The sequence below is a fragment of the Zeugodacus cucurbitae genome, chromosome 3 (assembly GCF_028554725.1).
Source record: "Zeugodacus cucurbitae isolate PBARC_wt_2022May chromosome 3, idZeuCucr1.2, whole genome shotgun sequence".
NCBI lineage: Eukaryota > Metazoa > Arthropoda > Insecta > Diptera > Tephritidae > Zeugodacus > Zeugodacus cucurbitae.
In genome coordinates this window covers 24,380,202-24,400,921 of record NC_071668.1, presented here as the reverse complement: position 1 = coordinate 24,400,921, position 20,720 = coordinate 24,380,202, and the positions used below count along the sequence as shown (strand labels likewise).

General features: G+C 35.4%; 1 protein-coding gene and 1 long non-coding RNA gene across 2 annotated transcripts; one reads left to right on the top strand and one right to left on the bottom strand.

Moving 5' to 3' along the window:
- Positions 1-17,027: 17,027 nt before the first annotated feature.
- Positions 17,028-18,570, bottom strand: LOC105216904 (angiopoietin-related protein 1). The gene is made up of 3 exons (XM_011191654.3): positions 18,298-18,570; positions 17,582-18,160; positions 17,028-17,528 (listed from the first exon to the last, which is right to left on the bottom strand). Exons 1-3 carry the CDS (start codon positions 18,507-18,509, stop codon positions 17,399-17,401), a joined length of 921 nt encoding a protein of 306 aa, XP_011189956.1. The 5' UTR covers positions 18,510-18,570; the 3' UTR covers positions 17,028-17,398.
- Positions 18,571-18,685: 115 nt separating this feature from the next.
- LOC128920399 (uncharacterized) lies at positions 18,686-19,848 on the top strand. The gene is made up of 3 exons (XR_008470446.1): positions 18,686-19,069; positions 19,131-19,657; positions 19,711-19,848. It is a non-coding gene; the product is annotated as an uncharacterized LOC128920399 (long non-coding RNA).
- The last annotated feature ends 872 nt before the right edge of the window (positions 19,849-20,720 follow it).

Sequence of the window (20,720 nt, the reverse complement as noted above, 5' to 3'; positions counted from 1 at the left end):
TTACGTTTCATGAGGGATTACTGAAATTTTTCAAGAAAAATATTAAAAGCTTTGTCATTATGACATCATTTCGGGTAAATATACTTCAACGTTGACAGCATAACTCCAGCAGCTGTATATCTGAAGTGAATATAAAAAATCGGTGTTTAATTATGAATTTAAACTAAAACTTGGATAAAGGAGAAAAAAATGGAAATTTAATTTTTGTCAAAGGTTTTATGAAAAAATTGCCAAAAATTAGCGTAATTTTTGTTTTTTAAATAGTTCTAAGTTCCTTCGTCCAAGTTGTTGTAAATTTTAAACCGAATAAATGTGACAACAATAAAGCTACCATGAAGTGCGCAACTTCTTCAATCTGTATCTCCAAAACTATTACTCGAATTTATGGGACAATAATCTAGATACATATATTGTCGAATTTTATTAATCGATTCTTTGAAGCCGTGAAGCCCTTAAAATGTAAGTTAGAATCCTGAAATGAAACCAAGTGGGTCGTGAATACAATTTCAATGAAAGCACATCTCCAAAATGATTCACATCAGTAAATGTCAAGACATACTTGTGTAATGCAAAATTTGGAACAAATGGGTTTTCATAAAATCCATCAAGTACTCAGAGGTAGCTTATAGTTATCAAGCACTCTATTTGCCAAATAACACCTAGACATACTTAAACGGTACCCGACAAAACTACGAATACCCCAACACATTTATCTAACTATTATTTGAATATTTCTTCCAAGAGTTCAACTAAAATAAAATTGAACATACTACTTTACTTTTTGGAAAATACTAAATAATATGAAAGGCAGTCAAAAAGTTTGACAAAATAGTTATGAGAGGCTTTATAGAAGGTACATCCAAGGCATCATTAAGATCGGAGGAGGAAATGTTTCACTTTGGGGTTGCTGTAGCTACAGTGGTCTATCAAATCGAAGGCAAATGACGGGAGAGTCCTACGGACCGATATTCTTGTAGCCCCAATAAATGAGACATTTTAAAATGATTGAAGGTCTCCTGTGAAAACATACCACAATCACTTTTTCTGAACCCGGTAGACAGCATGTCTCAAAGTCTTTTGACTGTAACTAACACTGAACAATAAATATTGCAGCTCTATTTAGAAGCTAACTTGATAATATATATGGGTATCCATAATTTTTTCGTTATTAAATATTTGTCTTTTTCAGAAAAAAGAAAAACAATCAAAGCGATAAATTTCACTGCTTCAAGGATATAATAATTTTGGTGTTTACATTCATAGGGTATGCATAATTTTGTCGTAAACTGTATACGTACATATTCATATTACTTATTCAGCTTGTCATCACCCGTTGACTTCCTATGTATTTAAATATGATAAACATTCGTTTAAATGGAAACATAGTTAGACTCATAGGTATGTATATATACGGGTGTGCGGAAGTATATTTTTGCAAACACACCGCCAAACTCGCGTACACGCAGAGTAGCTGCTACTTGGAGCCTCTATCTCAGCAGCGCAAAACGTCATTGTTAATTTGCCACAAAAATATGCTGGTGTCTGTTTCATAATGTAATTAAAACTTCAACTTATTACAAGCGCTGGCGCTCAACAACACACACACACACGCACACATACAAATTAAGCAAAGGGATACGTCAACACATATGCAAATATGCGAATATGCACACACATGAACAAAATATATACATATATACATACAACAACAAACCTAACATGTATGTATGTAAGTGGGTTGTATGTAAGCGACGCTCACATGTTTACTTGCCCATATCCATTTCAGCATACACACATACATATGTACATACATACTCGTATGTATCACCCCCAGCTTGTATGACACAAAGTAAAATATTTATTTTCTTTTGGCACCCCTATGGCTTTCATTTGCATTTGCACAGTGCGTTTTTACGCTTTTTATTCAGTGTTTGTTTGCGCCTCTTTTTTTGCTGTCATGCCTTTATTACGCATTGTTGTTGTTGTTGTCGTTGTTTCTTGCGCTTTTAACGCAGCATGCACAGATTGTTTACCGAGTTTAATGTAAAGTTTCACGCATAAATTTTGACTTTCAGCGAGTACTCATGTTGGGGTGTGTATGTGTGTGTACATCGTATTTGCGAAAAGTAGATGTCACTTGGAGTTGTGGTGGTCTTTATTGGCTTGACACGCAAATATGAAGTAGTATACGTCACTTGAGCGACTTACTAGCGGGTCTTAAAGTGGCTTAAACTACTTACGTAAATTGTATGTGAAGCGTGTTAATTACTAGTATGGGTTTCTGAAAGTATTATACACTCATGAGGGGGGATATTAAAATACTTTTTTGGTGTAGATGTACTTGGTAAAAATCATTAGTAAAGCCAACTACAATTTTTTAAAAGTTTCTCATTATTGAATTGAAAAATACCAGTAATAACCAAACCTAAAAGAGGCAACATATTTATGTACTTTATTTTCTAGTGAAGACCAGCACCTTTCGAATTATCGCACTAACACAAGCTTTTCAAATATTTTTTGTTATGACTTCCGCTTTTTTGCTCTTTATTCATTGCTTTATAAAAAGTGTTACAGTGCTCGGTTTTAGTTTAGTTGAAATATGCGCCGTTTAGTTCGATAATCTGTTTCCATCTAGACGCCAACATCATAATACTCCCACGTAGAAGGGGGCTTCCTTATTTGCGAAGAACTCGGACAGCCATTTTTCACACCACCAAGGGCGTTCGCCATATATGGTGGATGCGATAAAACCTCCCATTCGAGCTCCCGTAGTTTCTGACGAGTCATCAACGAAGTGTGTGGTCCGGCGCTGTTCTGGTGGAACACTACACCCTTCCTGTTGGCCAATTCTGGACGCTTCTGGTCGGTCGCCTGCTTCAAGCGGTCCAGTTGATTGCATTAGATGGTGCAATTAAGCGTCTGGCCATATGGTAGCAGCTCATAGTGGCTGATTCCCTTCAAATCCCACCAAACACACAGTTTGGGACGATTCACCGGCCTTCGACCACGACCGTTTTTTCTTCGCGAATCACCATCCGCTTCAAAAATGGGTAGAGTTCGTTCCGTCAGCAGCATATCACAGGCGTTGATTCGGTCCAGAAGGTTTTTTGCGTCAAATCATGCGGCACCCAAACATCAAGCTTTTTTGTGTATCCAGCTTCTGCAGATGGTTTAAAATGGTTTATTGACTAAATCCCATTTCCTGGGAGATGTCACGAGATCCACATGGCGGTCTAACTCGATGTTTTCCATGATTTGATCGGTATTCGTCGTCACAGGTCTTCCGCCAGCTGGCTTATCCATGGTGTCGTTTTCACCCGCCCTGAATCGTCGAAACCATTCCTCCGCAGTTCGAAGTGATAGAGTACCATCCCCATTGCGCTAATGAATTTTACTAAGAAAGCTGATGGATTGTTAAAATCACATTAGATAATTATTTTCAGAGTATCATACATATTCTGAGGTCAATATCTATTTTCAAAACTTATAAAGAGTTGAATATGTTGAATTATGGATCATTTTCGAAGCAGCATTAATCTAGCACGCTGAGGATGTGAAGCCACACTGATATGGATTTGTTTAAATTGTGGAAGATGGTAGTCGAACCAGTTGCGTCAAACCGGTTAAGCTCTTCAGAGCAGAATTCCATTATATTAGATTCATCAAGTAGAAGAGGTATCTTTACTGGATAGAGGGGTTCATTACCGTAGGTGATGGTAAATAATTCTGTAATAGAAAACATTCAGAAAGCGAGTGACCTGAAGAAAATTTCACTATCATGGTATGAAAAAATACTATTTACAAAAGTTGAAATTAAAGATGTCTGTCTGTCCGTGAAAGCTATAACAATAAAAATTAAGATATATTAATGAACTTTAAAATCCTTGAATCATTAACATATATTATATTTCCCTGAGAATGTTGGAAATGTAGATATATGAAATGAAGATCTGTAAATTTAAAATTATTATATATAAATTAAGTGCTCAAGAGCAAATGTCTTCTACCGAGCTATATCGATTTTGAAATCAAACCAGCTGAAGATCGACGATAGGATTAGTTCTATTAGGACGTTAACGAAAGTCGTGACAAAAGGTCAGCTGTTCCGTTGACATGCTCCCACCATTGTCTATGACCGCATAGTTAAAGGGATGCGTAGGACCTATTATTACATTGGAGTTGGTGCTCCTTTTGTTGGTCCCTGAACTTGAGGGTTCATTGTAGTTCCGCTTGGGTAGTCTCTTGAAAGGAACTTGATGATTTGACTCCTCAGGAGTTCGAAATATTTTTCCTGACTCAGGAGGGTTAAAATTCATATAGAGGGCTCCCGCTGTCCTGAAAGCTGGTTTCGGGAACCAGTAACTGCTGTTTGGCCGCTGCGTGTTTAGCGGCACCGGAACGTTTCCCATAGTGAATAAGCCAACGAATTCTTCTGCAGAACGAACTAATTACTATATAGGACCGGTCTAATACACATATTTTTGATAGGTGTAAACTCTATTTAAAATTATGAAATTTCCATTATATGTTTCTTCTGAATTATATATTCTATGTCTATAATGTTTGATGGAAAATTTAAGGAAACATATTTATTCGGCTCCACTAATCTCCATTTACCCCATATAAGAGTATTAGTCAATCCTTTGATACTACGTAAAAATATCGGTCGCTACATTAGAACTCTGAACAAAATGTATGTTAATTTTCATATTTTCTTAAGCACCGAATTAGTACAAACCTTTCCTGAGCTCCAATATATCCGCAATATTAATATGTTCCAACTGTTCTCACGAAGAACATGCTTATGACAGCACACCAGAAACTTATGTTTCGTATCTTAGTATACAATCGATGCAGCTACGAATTGTTAGAAACTCTTTACAACTCTTTAATATTGATTTAACCATACCTTTCCCGTAACTGGCAGGCTTGTAAATATTTTGCTTACTGGGTCTACATTTTATACATGTCAAAAGTCATAACAACTTCCAGGGTACGACCGACCGACCCACACTTGCCGATGAGCATGTTTAATTAATTATTAAACAAGATGGAATTTTGATGCATAGAAAATTGATTGAGCCCCAAGGCTAAGTACTTCAATACAAACTCGCCATAGCGGTTGATGGGAGATTGGCGTTCCTCGCCTTGGCGCAACGAGCGAACATCAAACAAAAGTGTTTAACTAAAGAGACGATAAAAGCGCAATAGTTACTACCATGCATGCGGCAAGTAAAGAAGCTGAGGGCAGCTGCGGTACGAGCGCACTTAAATACTGACTCAGGGCACTTTTTGTTGGCAAAGTAAAAAAGCAAAAAAGCAGGGCAACACAAGCTTAATGGCAACATCCATGCAATTTCAGTTATTTCGTCAATGGTAGACAACAAATACTGCGTCATACAGCTGCGCTACATTCCGCTATACATACATACAAAAACACATAAAATACCAATACACTTACGTATACATAAGTACAGTCACAAACACTCACTCACATATATAAAGGGTGATTTTTTAAGAGCTTGATAACTTTTTAAAAAAAAAACATTTACTTTTTGAAGATAATTTCATTTAAATGTTGACCGCGGCTGCGTCTTAGGTGGTCCATTCGGAAAGTCCAATTTTGGGCAACTTTTTCGAGCATTTCGGCCGGAATAGCCCGAATTTCTTCGGAAATGTTGTCTTAAAAAGCTGGAATAGTTGCTGGCTTATTTCTGTAGACTTTAGACTTGACGTAGCCCCACAAAAAATAGTCTAAAGGCGTTAAATCGCATGATCTTGGTGGCCAACTTACGGGTCCATTTCTTGAGATGAATTGTTCTCCGAAGTTTTCCCTCAAAATGGCCATAGAATCGCGAGCTGTGTGGCATGTAGCGCCATCTTGTTGAAACCACATGTCAACCAAGTTCAGTTCTTCCATTTTTGGCAACAAAAAGTTTGTTAGCATCGAACGATAGCGATCGCCATTCACCGTAACGTTGCGTCCAACAGCATCTTTGAAAAAATACGGTCCAATGATTCCACCAGCGTACAAACCACACCAAACAGTGCATTTTTCGGGATGCATGGGCAGTTCTTGAACGGCTTCTGGTTGCACTTCACCCCAAATGCGGCAATTTTGCTTATTTACGTAGCCATGCAACCAGAAATGAGCCTCATCATAAATCGGACGTAAAGCGCGAAACACATTTCGAACCGAACACTGATTTTGGTAATAAAATTCAATGATTTGCAAGCGTTGCTCGTTAGTAAGTCTATTCATGATGAAATGTCAAAGCATACTGAGCATCTTTCTCTTTGACACCATGTCTGAAATCCCACGTGATCTGTCAAATACTAATGCATGAAAATCCTAACCTCAAAAAAATCACCCGTTAGTTACACGCTTAGCGGTTGAAGTGGCTTCATCATCGTTAGCTAATGCAGATATGGCAGATGACTTCTCTCATCAGTTTTTATTGCAACGAGGTTGCATGCTTTCATCCAACCAGCCATCCATCCACCAGCATCCATTCGCTTAGTATCTAATAAGCCATCAATACAAATCGGTTTATGACTTGCGGCCATAATTTCAAGATATTTTTTATCGTCTCTAGTTTCGCTGCCTCTGCTATGCAACCATATTTTGTGTGTGTGTGTGTGTGTTTTTTCTCCCTCTGACCTTGGTCGGCGTTTGTTTGCGGGTTGCAATTTAGTTGAATGCTTCAATCAAATCATGCCGTAAATGTGGAAACGAATTTCTAAAGCGTACTTGGAAAACTGCAATAAGGTGGTCGATATGTGGGGTTTCAATATACTGTGCTCTCGTATTTGCTTTTGAGACAGCCAGAAGGTAAAAAGTATGTATGCTAGTATTTTCGTCAGTTAAATACTCGAAAAGCGCTAAATCGATTGAGCAACAATCTCATAATATACAATATGGGTATGTTAGTTGGTGGACCTACTTCACTATCTACTTTGTCGAAGTAATTACACCTAATTTGGTTCAAATATCTCCAAAGACCAAGATATACGGTATAAAATTGGGATAAGGGAAATCGATACATGACGTGCATATAGTATATAAGAAAGAGTTTTGAAATACAATATGACACCTTACCTTATCAGAAAAATCATCCTCTTTATTTTATGAAGATAATTCACAAATTTTCCGATACTTTCATCTTAAAGTCAATTAGAATAACGAAAATCGTTATATATAGTATATGGGACCTGCCGTAATTCATGGACCAATATCACCCGATTCCGACATTAAACCATGGCATGTCCAAGCGTATACTTTTAATTAATTTTGATATAATATCTCACGTCAGTATCAATATACATATATATGTATGTTATTGAGTCAGCCAGGAGTTCAAAAGTCCTAATATTAGGTATATGAGAGCTAGCTACCGAATCAATGTCATTCACTTTTAGTACCACCTCATTTTTATCAGAGAAAGATGGCAAAATTTTCCCATTATTTTAGATAAAACATAATTGGTATACGTACGGACCCTGAAAAGACGTAATACTATTTCAATAGTTTTTTTCAAAATTTTTCTTGAGGTTGATGCAACAAATTCTAATCAAGTTATTACTTACTTTAGAAGATATCCGGAGTCTACGACCTTAGAAATCACTGTTTGTTGCACAAAACTCCAAAATTGGACTTTCTTTAAAGCTCTTTTATGAGAAAAAATCATTTCTTTATTCCTCGAGTTCTCATGATCCAGAACAGATATATAGTTCAGCTTCAAAATACTGCAATTCTTCATTAAAGTGGCATTCAAAATCAATCAACAAAACTCAAGATTTAGAGCAAGTTTTCATCCATATATGTATTATATTAACGTATTAATTTGCACAATATTCCATGAAGGAGCTCCGAGCTCTGATCAACATATTGCGAAGCATTATATGTATTTGTGCTCTAAAGAGATAGTTTCCAATTGAATGATCCTCACATCTGGCAAGACACCCTAAGTTATAGTTAAAATTACTTTTATCAGCAAAATAAGGAAGATGGATCCTTTGCAAAGACAGTTTTTACTCTTTTTTACTTTTTCTTCACATAGATAAATAGACTGTTATGCTCAAGGTTTTGTTGGATGTTAGTTGTTTCAAGGATATGCATTTTGATTCTGAGCAGAGTCACCGAAAGAAGAAACTGGCAAACTTGGACATGGATTTCTCGAGGCTTTTGTTGTTCATTGATAACAATATTAAAAAATAAAACTTTTTTTACCTTTTCAGTTTCATGACTATAGACCAACGCAAGCTGCTATGAGGTAACGCGGTCTCATTTAAAAGTCTTTTATCCGTAAAATATGGATGATGGAACCTATGTTAAGTTAGTTTTTACTCTCGTTTGTACACTGTCCTGATATATATATATATATATATATATGTATATTGTTATTGGATTAGAATATTTTTAGTTGTTTCAAGATAGTGAACAATGTCGCCGAAAGCAGTAACGGGCCCTAGAAAAACATGAATTTCTCGAGACTTAAGTTTTTGATACATAACTATATATTATAAACTAGATTAATAAAATTTTAAATAAACACTATTTTTTTTAACTTTCCAGAAGCCAGACTCTAGACCAACCGGAGTTGCTCGAAATAAATCGATCTCTCTTGCCAGGTCTGAGCATGAGAACAATGTAAATTGACTGCGAAGGTTGTGTTTGCTTCAATTATGAAAGCAAATAGCATTAAGGGTCAAATTCACCTTTATAATGTAAATAAATTATAAATAATAAGTACATATTACATAATAATATTAACATTTCCATAATAATATGTAATTTACTAAATTCTTTTTGAAAGCTGAATGGTTATCATAAACTTGACCTGTCATATATTATGGCACATTACCAGCGCTTCAAACAACTTTACCGTAAAGGAACACTGCCTAAATTTACAACAAATGCGAATACTTTTATTAAACACTCAATTAGAAGACGAAATTCAGTAACTAACAATTAGAAGTATTTACTTGTAATGAACTTGCTTTCATTACTCGTGCATACATAACAATTCGTAAGTTGCACACACCCACCAAACCCCAGTTACATAAGTACTTTACGGTGGGCGAGGCAGTAAAGTGCGAATATTTGTTCTTTGGCAAACAGCTCAAATAGACTTTTATTTGTAAGCACTGCCACAATTACAACTTTGTTAAAATATTGTTTGCGTTAGTATGTAGCAGCACTACCCACGAAAGCTGGTGTGTGGACCAGAGTCGGCTGTCTGAGGCTATCTATGGCAAGTACGAACTGCTCGAGTTGGCTGCTTTAATAACTTTGCACAAACTGTTAGTGGAAATTTCGTATGAAAATCACTTGCCAAAGATATCAAGACAAACGGAAGGGCGGCATAGTTAGGCAGAAAACGTCACACATATGTATATTTGTATACCCTGAATGAAATGTCGATAGAGAAATCCTATTGCGTAATCATTGATATTTTTCGTGATATTCATCATAGTACAAAATTATTTCGGTACATGTGTGCTTTGAGTTGGAAATCCGCTAGTCGGAAGACATGAAGGATACAGTTTTGGAGTCATATGACTCAGGGATCGGAAATTGATTTTAGTACTGCGGTCTACACATTCCGGCAGCCCTTATGTAGTCGATTGTTAGCAATACATCGCCACTCGAACATTCTGGCAACTACGAATATCAATATCTGGATAAATCAGGCAAGTTATCGATTTCGATTGTCGTTTCTGGTTTCTTCTGGTATCAATTTTCGTTACAATATTATACCATATATGTATAAGTGGAATAGGGTATAGGGTATTCATATACCAATATTCTGCCTGCCAGCTAGATTATGGAGAACAACAACAAAACAGGAAATGAAGTTCGAGTAATAGTTGTAACAATGACGGCAGCTGTAGTATCATAGTCCTAGGGCAAAGGACACAAAATACAATATGTGAGGGTGCGTGTATTTGTGTGAGTGCAGCAATTTTCTCATTTTTCTAATAGCAGGCGTTCCATGCCCTTGCAATGTTTGCTGCGCAGTAAAATTGCATTATTTAAGTGAAGAATAAAGCGAATGCAAGAACCTATTCAAATTGAACACACTGACACGAATTCCTCCATTCTCCTTGTGTACTTGTATGGTTGTTTATGTGTGCCTGCCACAGCAGCACATGTTGTAATTTGCTGCAAGGCGAATAGAACACACACTCGCTAACTAACTAAAGCACACATATGCAAATTACTAACGCACATAAATCTACAGAGCCACACTCCGTTTGCTCGTGTGCTTGGTATGTGTTTATGTGGGCGTGACCGTGACTTGTAGCTCAATATTTAATGTGTTGCAATTTTATTTGATATTTTTTATTACAATTTCCCTTCTATTGCAACAACATTAATTTCCATAAAATTTTGTACCAGAAAATACTAATTTCTTTGCAATTTATTTCCGGCAATCGCACTATCTGTCGCCTTTGAAAGTATTTTGTTCATATGTAATTTGTACACTCTCCCAACATGTTGCACAGAGTATAATAGTTTTATTCGTATAACGGTTGTATGTCTCAAAACTAAAAGAGTTACATAGATATAGAGTTATATATACTGTCTGTCTGCCCGTCTTGACGAAACTTAGTACACGTGTTTCTTTGTTTCTTTCCCCATTGGAAGGTTGCTTTCGTAGATGGGCGATATCGGACCACTGCAATGCCTATAAATTTGATACAAAAGATCGGGCTAGGGAGGAAATAAGCAATTGGATTTAATTTTTTTTTTTTGAAAGCCGGCGCAGCCTCCCCCCTTACTCGTAAATCAACAAAACTCTTCTACTACTTTTCTGGGATTCCAATGGTATGTTATTAAAATAGGCCAAATCGGTTTACAACCACGCCTACTTCCCATATACCACAATTTTGAAATCGATCTGAATCGTTTTCTTTACAATATATAAAGAAAGCACTAGTGAAGATATGGAAACAGAACATTAATTGTGTGACATTGCCCTTCTAAAAATCGACGAAATCAGACCTTAAATTTTCAAGGCCACTTCTACCGAACATGAAGACCTCAATGCTTCTAATAATTTTTTTACCGGAAACATGGGTAAGTCTCTCAGATATTTTGAAGAACTTCAGTTCTTCTTCCGTTAGCATTCAAGAAGTACGTCTGTGGTCCAAGATTTTCTATTTTTGAACTGAACTATAGCGATAAAAGAAATTGTACTGTAGAGTTTGTGAAATGTGAAATTTGCACCGAAAAATTATATGTAGAAATTTCCCATTACCCTTGACATCATATATGACTTTTTCAACTACTTAGAGAGACCATTATAAACAAAACCTAGTCTACAAGATAGTGAACTTCAAAGCTCACTTTGACTAAGGTATGTAGATCAAGAAGACCTTTTTATATATCTAAGAATTGGCATGAGCTTCTCTCTTCTTTAACCATAGGATACTAAATAAAAGACTTTCTCCACTTTTGTTTTAAGGTATAAATATTTCCCCTCCAGTTAATGTTTATATGGATATCCAAACCTGTGTATGGTAAAACAGTTAAGCCGTCTTGTAAATAGCAAATAACGTCCTTCAAAAGTATATATGTACATTCATGGAACCAATTGATTAAATTCTGATCAAATAAACTAAGGACTTGAGCAGCATTAGTGGATAGCTTTTCACTATGAAAGGCTTTGGCAAAATAAAAAAATAGTTCCACCTTAACTGGATTTCCTTTATAGAGATAGAAATGTAATTATGTGTCAGCTATTAAGTAACTGCTAGAATCATTCAAATTTTTTGCAAAGGAATGTCAAAAGTTAATTATGGTTTGTTTTGAGGTCATAAAAATAAATTCACGAACGGAGATCGATAATAATTTCATAGTCCAATATAACCTTAAATTTACTTCTTATGACCTTAAAGGCGACTTTAAAGACTATTTATAAGATGATAATAAAAGATGAAAGTATATGTTTTTACTCGTCTCGGGAATAACGATCAGATTTGTTCTTATGTCAAGATAATCTCATATTTTCTTGAAAACTGAATATGCTCTACACACACCATCTCTTTGTCGATTTTAAAGCTGCTTTCGACAGCACGAAAAGGTTTCAGACAGGGCAACTCACTATCGTGCGACTTCTTTAACTTGATGTTGGAGAAAATAATACGAGCTGCAGAGCTAAATAGAGAAGGTACAATCTTCTATAGGAGTGTACAGCTGCTGGCATATGCCGATGATATTGATAACAATCGGTAGCAACAACCGCGCCGTTTGTTTTGAATTTTCCAGACTAGATAAAGAAGCGAAGCGTATGGGTCTGGAGGTGAATGAGGACAAGACGAAATATATCCTGTGATCAAACAAAGAGTCAACGCAATCGAGTCTTGGCTCCCATGTCACTGTTGCAGGTCATAACTTTGAAGTCGTAGATAGTTTAGTCTACTTGGGAACCAGCGTTAACAACACCAACAATGTCAGACTCGAAATTCAACGCAAAATCAGTCTTGCCAACAGGTGCTACTTTGGACTGAGTAAGCAATTGAAAAGGAAAGTCCTCTCTCGACGTACAAAAACCGAACTCTGCAAGTCTCTCATCATTCCCGTCCTACTTTATGGTGCAGAAGCGTAGATGATGTCAACATCCGATGAGACGACACTAGGAGTTTTTGAAAGAAAGGTTTCGTGGAAGATTTATGGTGAATACCGCAGACGATGGAATGATGACCTGTATGTGTTATTCGACGATAAAGACATAGTTCAGCGGCTACGCTGGCTTGGTCATGTTGTTCGAATGGACGAAAATGCTCCAGCTCTAAAAGTGTTCAATGCATTACCCGCTGGTGGAAGCCGAGGAAGAGGAAGACCTCCACTCCGCTGGAAGAACCAAGTGGGAAGGACCTGTCTTCACATGGTATTACCAATTGGCGTCAAACTGCCAAAAGGAGAGATGCGTGGCGCGTTGTTGTGGTCTCGGCTATAACCGCGTAAGCGGTGCCTACCTCAGTCGAGAAGAAGAGTATAAGCTCTACATTTAAGACCCCTCCGAACGGAGGGAAGATTTTATGAAAAACTTTTACATTTCAGAAACTAGTCAGTGGAAAGAAAAGCTTCTTATAGAATTTTAGAATTTGCATTGACCTAGATTTAACTAAGAAGACAGCATTCGATATAAACGGTACTAGCCACCTTTCTAGTTCATTTGTAATAGCTAAACAATTTCCTTATATGAGATTAAAAACTCATTAAAAACCTTTGATAAATCTTAAACAACATTTCAAATTTAGTTAGAAGATGTGGCTGCTATTTGTATCTATATTGCCCAACTAAAGTAGCATATATGCAAGATGTTGTTGTAAAACAGCAACCTTAGCTTAAGCATGCTTATAATGAATTTAAATTTTCCACTTCAAACCTTTGTTGGCGACCGTAGGCAAAACACACATGCAAACAACAACAAGCAGCAACTCGAACTTTAATGAAAAGTAGAAACAGAATGGAATAAAAAAAAACCAAGAATCCTCAAAGTTGAGACCACAACCAACCGAATGGTGGCAAATTATTATGAGATTATGGTGATTATGATTTGGGGAATTGTTTTTGTTGTTGCTGCCAGCGCTTATGTGGCTTGTTGCGTTCGGGCCTAACTTCTATGGAAGTTTTAGCTAAAAGTCAACAGCGAAATGCAGCCACCACTCAACGCTTAGACACGTGGGTATGCTCAAGCTCATAACGGCACTTACACATTTATACTCGTATACGAGGATATGGTACATGTGCATGAACATGTTTGCTTTTACTTGAGCACATTAGCAGCGATTTGAAACATAAATCCAACATTTCATAAGCCGTTAAACTGCAGTGTGTTGTTGTGGCTTCGCGCACACACACACGCCTAATAATTGCGCTAGTTGAAAACTACAGACATAGTACATTTAACTCATATTTACATATTCTCATACACATGCATACATACATACAAGCATACTTATGTACAAATGATTATGTTTCATTTGAAAACGTGTTTGAGGGTATGGCAGCTCTGAATAAAAGTTTTGCTAACCACAATGAAGTTACGGCAATTGTGGTAATTTGACTTGACATCCGGAGGGTGGCAGGTGATGCACTATGCTGTTGTTAGCGGTCTATACATACGGAGTTCAGTTTGTGGCAAATACACAGGCAAGGGCCAGAAACCTCATAAGCGATTACAACTATAAATTTGTAATATTCATAATGAAGTCGTAAAATTGATGTGGCACTTGAGGTTGCGTGCAACTTGATGTATTGCGAAAAAAAGATGATATAATTAAAATTAAATTATGAAATTATATTTTATATATACTATTATATTAGTATTGAGATTATTATAGAATTTATCTATATCTATATCTATATCTATATCTATATCTATATCTATATCTATATCTATATCTATATCTATATCTATATCTATATCTATATCTATATCTATATCTATATCTATATTTATCTAAATCTCCACAAACTATTTACATCGAACGATTTAATGGCTTAATACTTTACATTAGAGATCGTTCCCTTTAAAAGACATTCACCAAATAAGTTTCAGCTTCTCTCTCGTCATTTTATCTTCAAATATTATGGACACAAATCGTAATGTATTATATTAATTCATAGTAATAAATAGAGTAAACCTAAAAGAGACTTTTTTTCAATATTACTTTAATATTGAATCTGCATTTTATTTAAACCTAACAATAAGTTATAAAATCTTAAATCTATTTAAAAAACTAGACAAGCTCAAACAAGTGATTGAGCTGTATTGGTGAAACGTTGCTCTTTAGTATGCAGGCATATCCCTTCTTTTTAGGCGTGTTTGATCGCAGGAATGTACTAAAGCATTAGCCAAAGGGTTTGGGTGATCACGGAGTTTAGATATATATTTCAATCTGCTGTCCTGTACTGCTTTCTTTGCCATAGGGATACCAAGATCTTTATGGATATTTTCATTGCGAATGTACCATAAAAGAGACTTGAGCGTGAAAGCCCTGTAACCTAACTTCGGAATCAATTAGTAGATCTTCAAGTATGAGATGTTTCCGATTTGGTCTCCTAAGTTAATTGAATTTAACTTATAATCAGCTCTGCTTCAACACTGAATTGTGTCGTGTATATCACAATTTTTTTGCTAATTGGTGATTATTCTATGGCAGAACGATGAGATAAAAAAATAATTTTAAGGTATAAATAAATAAATTTCCTTCATATTTATTAGCAGAGTATTCCATCAATTATTTTTTGCGTTCAATTTGTTATTAATGCCATCTCAATTTCAGCTCATCGAATGAGAGATTAGCGTGTATTTTAATTACTTTTCCCTTACATATGCGCATACAACACATTTACATCCCCTCTATCAAGTAAATAAAGTAGAAGAAGAACGAAACGAAAAAATAACGGCACATTTTATTATAAAACAACGCTGGCATGTAAACATATTAGGGTGTTGCAATGAAGTTAATGATGAAATAATCGTTGACATTTTGACTAATATTGCGGCAATTACAATTAATCACAACATAAGTACACACGAAAGCGGATAAACAATGGCACGCGCCGGGAGTCGTGCACACAAAGCACACTGTACAACGTCAAATTCACACCTCCTACATACTACGTACTACATATGTACATACTAAAGCGATATTTCTATTTTATGCGGCTGCTAAATGGCACACACACACTCTCTCACATACATTAATAAGAAAATACATGTTTTATTCACATTTAAATACAACAGAATTGCTGGCGTGTGTTTGTGTGTAAACAAACATGGAACACACACACAACACACTGATATACACATATGATTGTTGGCATGTATGTCGACCGCAATAAATTGCCAACACTGCGTATACGTAACATATCATTTATGCAGCATGTGAGTGGGCAGCAAATATTAATAGAAACATACAAGCGCACAAACACACATGTATGTACTTAAACCGCCTCAGAACGCTTCATTTGATTGATTATCCAAATAATACGGTGAAATTAATTTAGTCGATGTTGTGGGTACTTACGTGTACAAGCTTACATTAAACACATCTGTATAGCACTTACATATACATATATGTTTGCTTTAGTTGGCATTTGAGTCTGTGTACAAGTTTATGTGTCTGTGTGTGTACCATAGTAATGAAGAACATGAGCGAAATTAATTTTCTTACCGAGAAATTAATTGCACATTTGACATCTGAGCAATTCTGACACCTCATTGACGTTATTACACTAATTCAATTCGAAATTAATTAATGCTTTCAAAGATAATTTAAATAAAACAAGAAAAAATTTAGCTAGTACATCATCAGCAACAGCAGGCGTCATTTGTCAACGAGTAGCTACATACTTACATATGTAAGTGTGCAAAATTTTACATACTAAATTAGCATTCAGTAGATTAGACGGTAGTCGATTCAATCAGTTTAGCTTATGCTATAGATATTCGAAATATTCGAATCAAGCTTTAAAGTCATGCAGCCTAAGGAAAATCATAAATTCAAGATAGCCAATCTATGGTGTGGTACCGATCGAAGTAAATAATTTTGACTTATAAATATTCCAGACTTGATACTTAATTGTGGTACACGATTCGCACAGCCAAATTAATTGATCAATAAAAATTTTATTGAGAAACCAGTTTTTGTTCTTCACACTGCCAGCTACTCGATAATCAATCAACTGTTACAGATTTTTGTTTTAGCTTTTCATAAGAAGTTGATAAGTTTCAACACTTGATTGTTATTTTCACAATTACCACAGTCATTATTTCCGAAAGCGACATCTACCGTCGAGTACCGTAGAAAAGTAAGATCTTTATTTTGTATGGTAAATTGATCAATCAAAGGCCGTTTATTTGATCAATTAGCTCCTGTGCGAAAAGACTATTAAATTCAATACTTGCTTAATAAAAAAAGCTATGTACATTAGACCAATTAGAGATGAGGCCAAGCTTCAACAGTTTTTAACCTCAAATTACAACTCTTAAAAATTTAAAATTTTATTTTTAATAAAGTTTATGCGATCATTATAATATATTTGATATAAAATTGTCATAATTCTGTACATAAGAGTATTAATAAAAGCATATTTTAAGGGAATACATGGGTCTTATAACAGTTAACAGTTATCAATACATGTATTCAATAATATTGTGCTAAAATTTCAAGTCGAGCCGAGTATTAGTTTTGGAGAAAGTAGTCGTCGTAACTCTCATATCGCGCATTAAAGTGTAGCTTTACGACAATAAAAAGTTTGAACTAAATATTTAACAAAAATTATTGAAATTATACCGTTAATCATGACCAAAATAATATAACCTCTTAAATACAAACAATTAAGTTAGTGAAGCATATTGATTTAAGTGTAAATAATTCATCTCCAACGCCGCCAACAATTTGCTGTTGGTCGTATCATCATTTGTACAAATGTCAAAGATTCATATTCTCTTATGCCACACCAATTAACACCGGCATTATCATCTCCATAGAGTCCATTTAAGTGACTGCGAAATAAAAGATAGTTTATAAAAAGCTTTGATAATGAAAACTTGTTTACCTTCTATAGCAACTGTGATACCACCAACCGCCTTCATATAACTTTGCACAACTTCCACCACCCCAAATATCATTATCACGATCGTACGTTGAAAATTTGTATCCCGATTGAGGGCTTAAGGAATCGCCTGCATTTCCGCTATAATCACCCACACTCTTCAAAATGTAGTCCTCTGACTCATCCCCAATAAGAAATAGGGAATATTTTGCATAGCGTTTTTCGCCACTACGCCTGTCCAGTTGAACATACAACTCCTGTTCACAGCTGTTGGTGAGCGCATGTAGTTTTTCCAAACCGATCCAATAGTTTCCGGTTAGATCACCAAATCCCTCCTTATAGTCATTCCAATCTCTATTAAAATTCACGGAGCCACTTTGCCGTCGTTGTATAACTAACCATCCTCCAAAATAGATGTCTTGTTCACAAAACACCTCAAAGTCGGTGATATTCAACTTTTCGAGCTTAATTTTATAGACGCCACTATTTAAGCTGTTAGCGGCTGCTTCCATACAACTCGATGGATTCGTTGCCATATAACTAGGTGGTTTTACTTCCATATAACTAGAAGGTTTTGATACTCTGTAAGGTTAAAGGATAAATAAGTAAAATCTACGCGCACAACTATAACTATTCATTAGTGCCACGAATGTATATGTAAATAGTTTATAAAAGCTTAAACATTTTCAAGAGGAGCAGAAATAATTTATAATATTTACCGATTCACTGCCAACTGCTTTTCGATGTCTGAAATCTTATCTGTATTCTTTCGCACTTCATCCAAGTCTTCCAATAATTTTTTCACGACATTTATTTGCACATCACAATTGCAATCACACAGTGCACTTTCATCGTTATTCTGACTGAGGCCATATTTTATCTGCAGAATTAAAATAAAACTCAGCAACACAAAGAAAAGAAAGCGAAACATTTTGCCGCGAATCGTTTGAACCGTATGGGCGTCGAATTAGAACTGACCCTCTCTGATAAACGAATATGAAGTTATATACTCGTACATACATATATATTGAAGAATTATATATAATTACGATATCTCTACACAAATGCAGTTATTTATAAAACAAATTCGCGGAAAGTGATAATAAATAATAAGTATATACTGCCTCAACTTCGCGAGTTCGACGTTTATTTTATACCGTATCTATATATGTAGTTAACAAATCATTAAAATTAAAGAATAAATCGAATACAATGTATGTATTATTTTAGAATCGTTCATTTCCCTGAGTTAGTTCTGTTTCGCGGAAAAATGTTTCGCTTTGTTTCCATTATTTTGCTGCATTATATTTTAATTTTTCAAAATGGATTTGGTTTTATTCAAGCTAACAATACATGTACGGTGTGCGAAGACAAATTGCAAATTGTTGTGCAATTAGTCGTAAATGATGATATCGTCGAAGATGTGGGAATGGATCAAGATACAATCGATGCTAAACCTTCGTACGACGAAACGCAGTTAATTGCGATTCGGTAAAACTTACTATTTATTGCTCCAATTCTTGAAGGTGTTTATATTAAGAATTTATTTCAGAATATCAGAACCTAGTCTAGTTGTATGGAAGCAGCAGCTAAAATCTGCAAGAGCGGTGTTTATAAAATTAAGCACGAAAAGATTAATATCAACGAATTGAAGGTGTTTTGTGAAGAAGATATGGATTTGGGCGGCGGGACAGTTATTCAAAGTCGTGAAAGTGGCTCCGTAAATTCTACTCGCGATTGGAATGTCTATAAGGAGGGATTTGTTAACATAACGGGAAACTATTGGATCGGTTTGGAAAAATACACGCGCTCACCAGCATCTGTAAACAAGAGTTGTATATTCCAATGAAAAGAAATAATGGCACAATATACTATGCAAAATATACAGATTTGCTCATTGGGAATAAGTTAGAAAGCTATATTTTGAAGAGTGTGGGTGGTTATACCGGAAATGCTGGCGAGTCATCAAGACCTCAATCGGGATACAAATTTTCAACGTACGTTCGTGATAGATATTTGGAGGGGTAGTTGTGCAAAAACTCAGGAAGGCGGTTGGTGGTTTGGCAGTTGCTAAAGAAGGTAAAAATATTCTACTTAACAAAGGTTGTGATAATGTATCTTTTATTTCGCAGTAACTTAAATAGAGACTACATACAGGTTATGTCAAAATGATGATACGGCCAACAAAAAGTTGCGTTACGCGCTTGATGTTGCGTAATTTAAATCGATGTGTCTAAAGAAATGTTAAAAAGGAGCATGTAAATATTAAAAATGTAAATATTAGGAAATGTGTTCAAAATATAACCGAAATTTACGTTTTATGAAAATAATATTTATTTATACATTCTTTAATTTTTGTAATAGGAAAGTCACACGGCATCATGACTGGCGTATATTGAGGCGACTTTCCTGTAGTCTTTGAATTGATGATCATAATCAAAATATTCATTACTTTAAAGCTAAATTTAACTGAAATTAAAATGTTTATTTTGCAACATAGTTATAGTCCTTGATGACTTTCGCCTTACCGGTAAAATTAACAATTTAACGAAATTTTTGCTACTGTATACCAATTACACCAATAAAAAAATAAAGGGATATGGTCATTTAACCATTTAAGGAATAATTTTGAGGCCTATGTATAAATCGGAAAATTCCTATTAAATGGGCTGATAGAAATTCTATAAAAAATCCAATTTCTAACAAACTTTCAGTTATCATTAAGTTTTGCTGAGATTGTGAGAGACATAAAAGTCCGTGATAAAAGATAAAAGTAGGGGTTGAAAAAATGGGTCAAAAATTGGGAAAAAAATCGATAATCGAATTTAAGTTGCCCACAAAATTTGAAAATCCACCTTAGTTTTTGAACAGACCTCGTAGTGTAGTTTATATCTTCACTCCTTCCCACATCTTGGACGGGACGACACTGCCATTATCGGCATCTATTTGCATATTACAATAGCAATGGCAATCGTGAATTATACTCGCGAGACGAGCGACTGGCGCGAACTTGTTGTACGCACTTTTTGAGGAATGGATTAAAATTAAATAATCTGGAATATTTATACTCCATATAAATTCGTGGAATGCTACGAGAAGCGTTTTAAAAGTTAGCATTTCCATTTAACCAAATTTTATATTT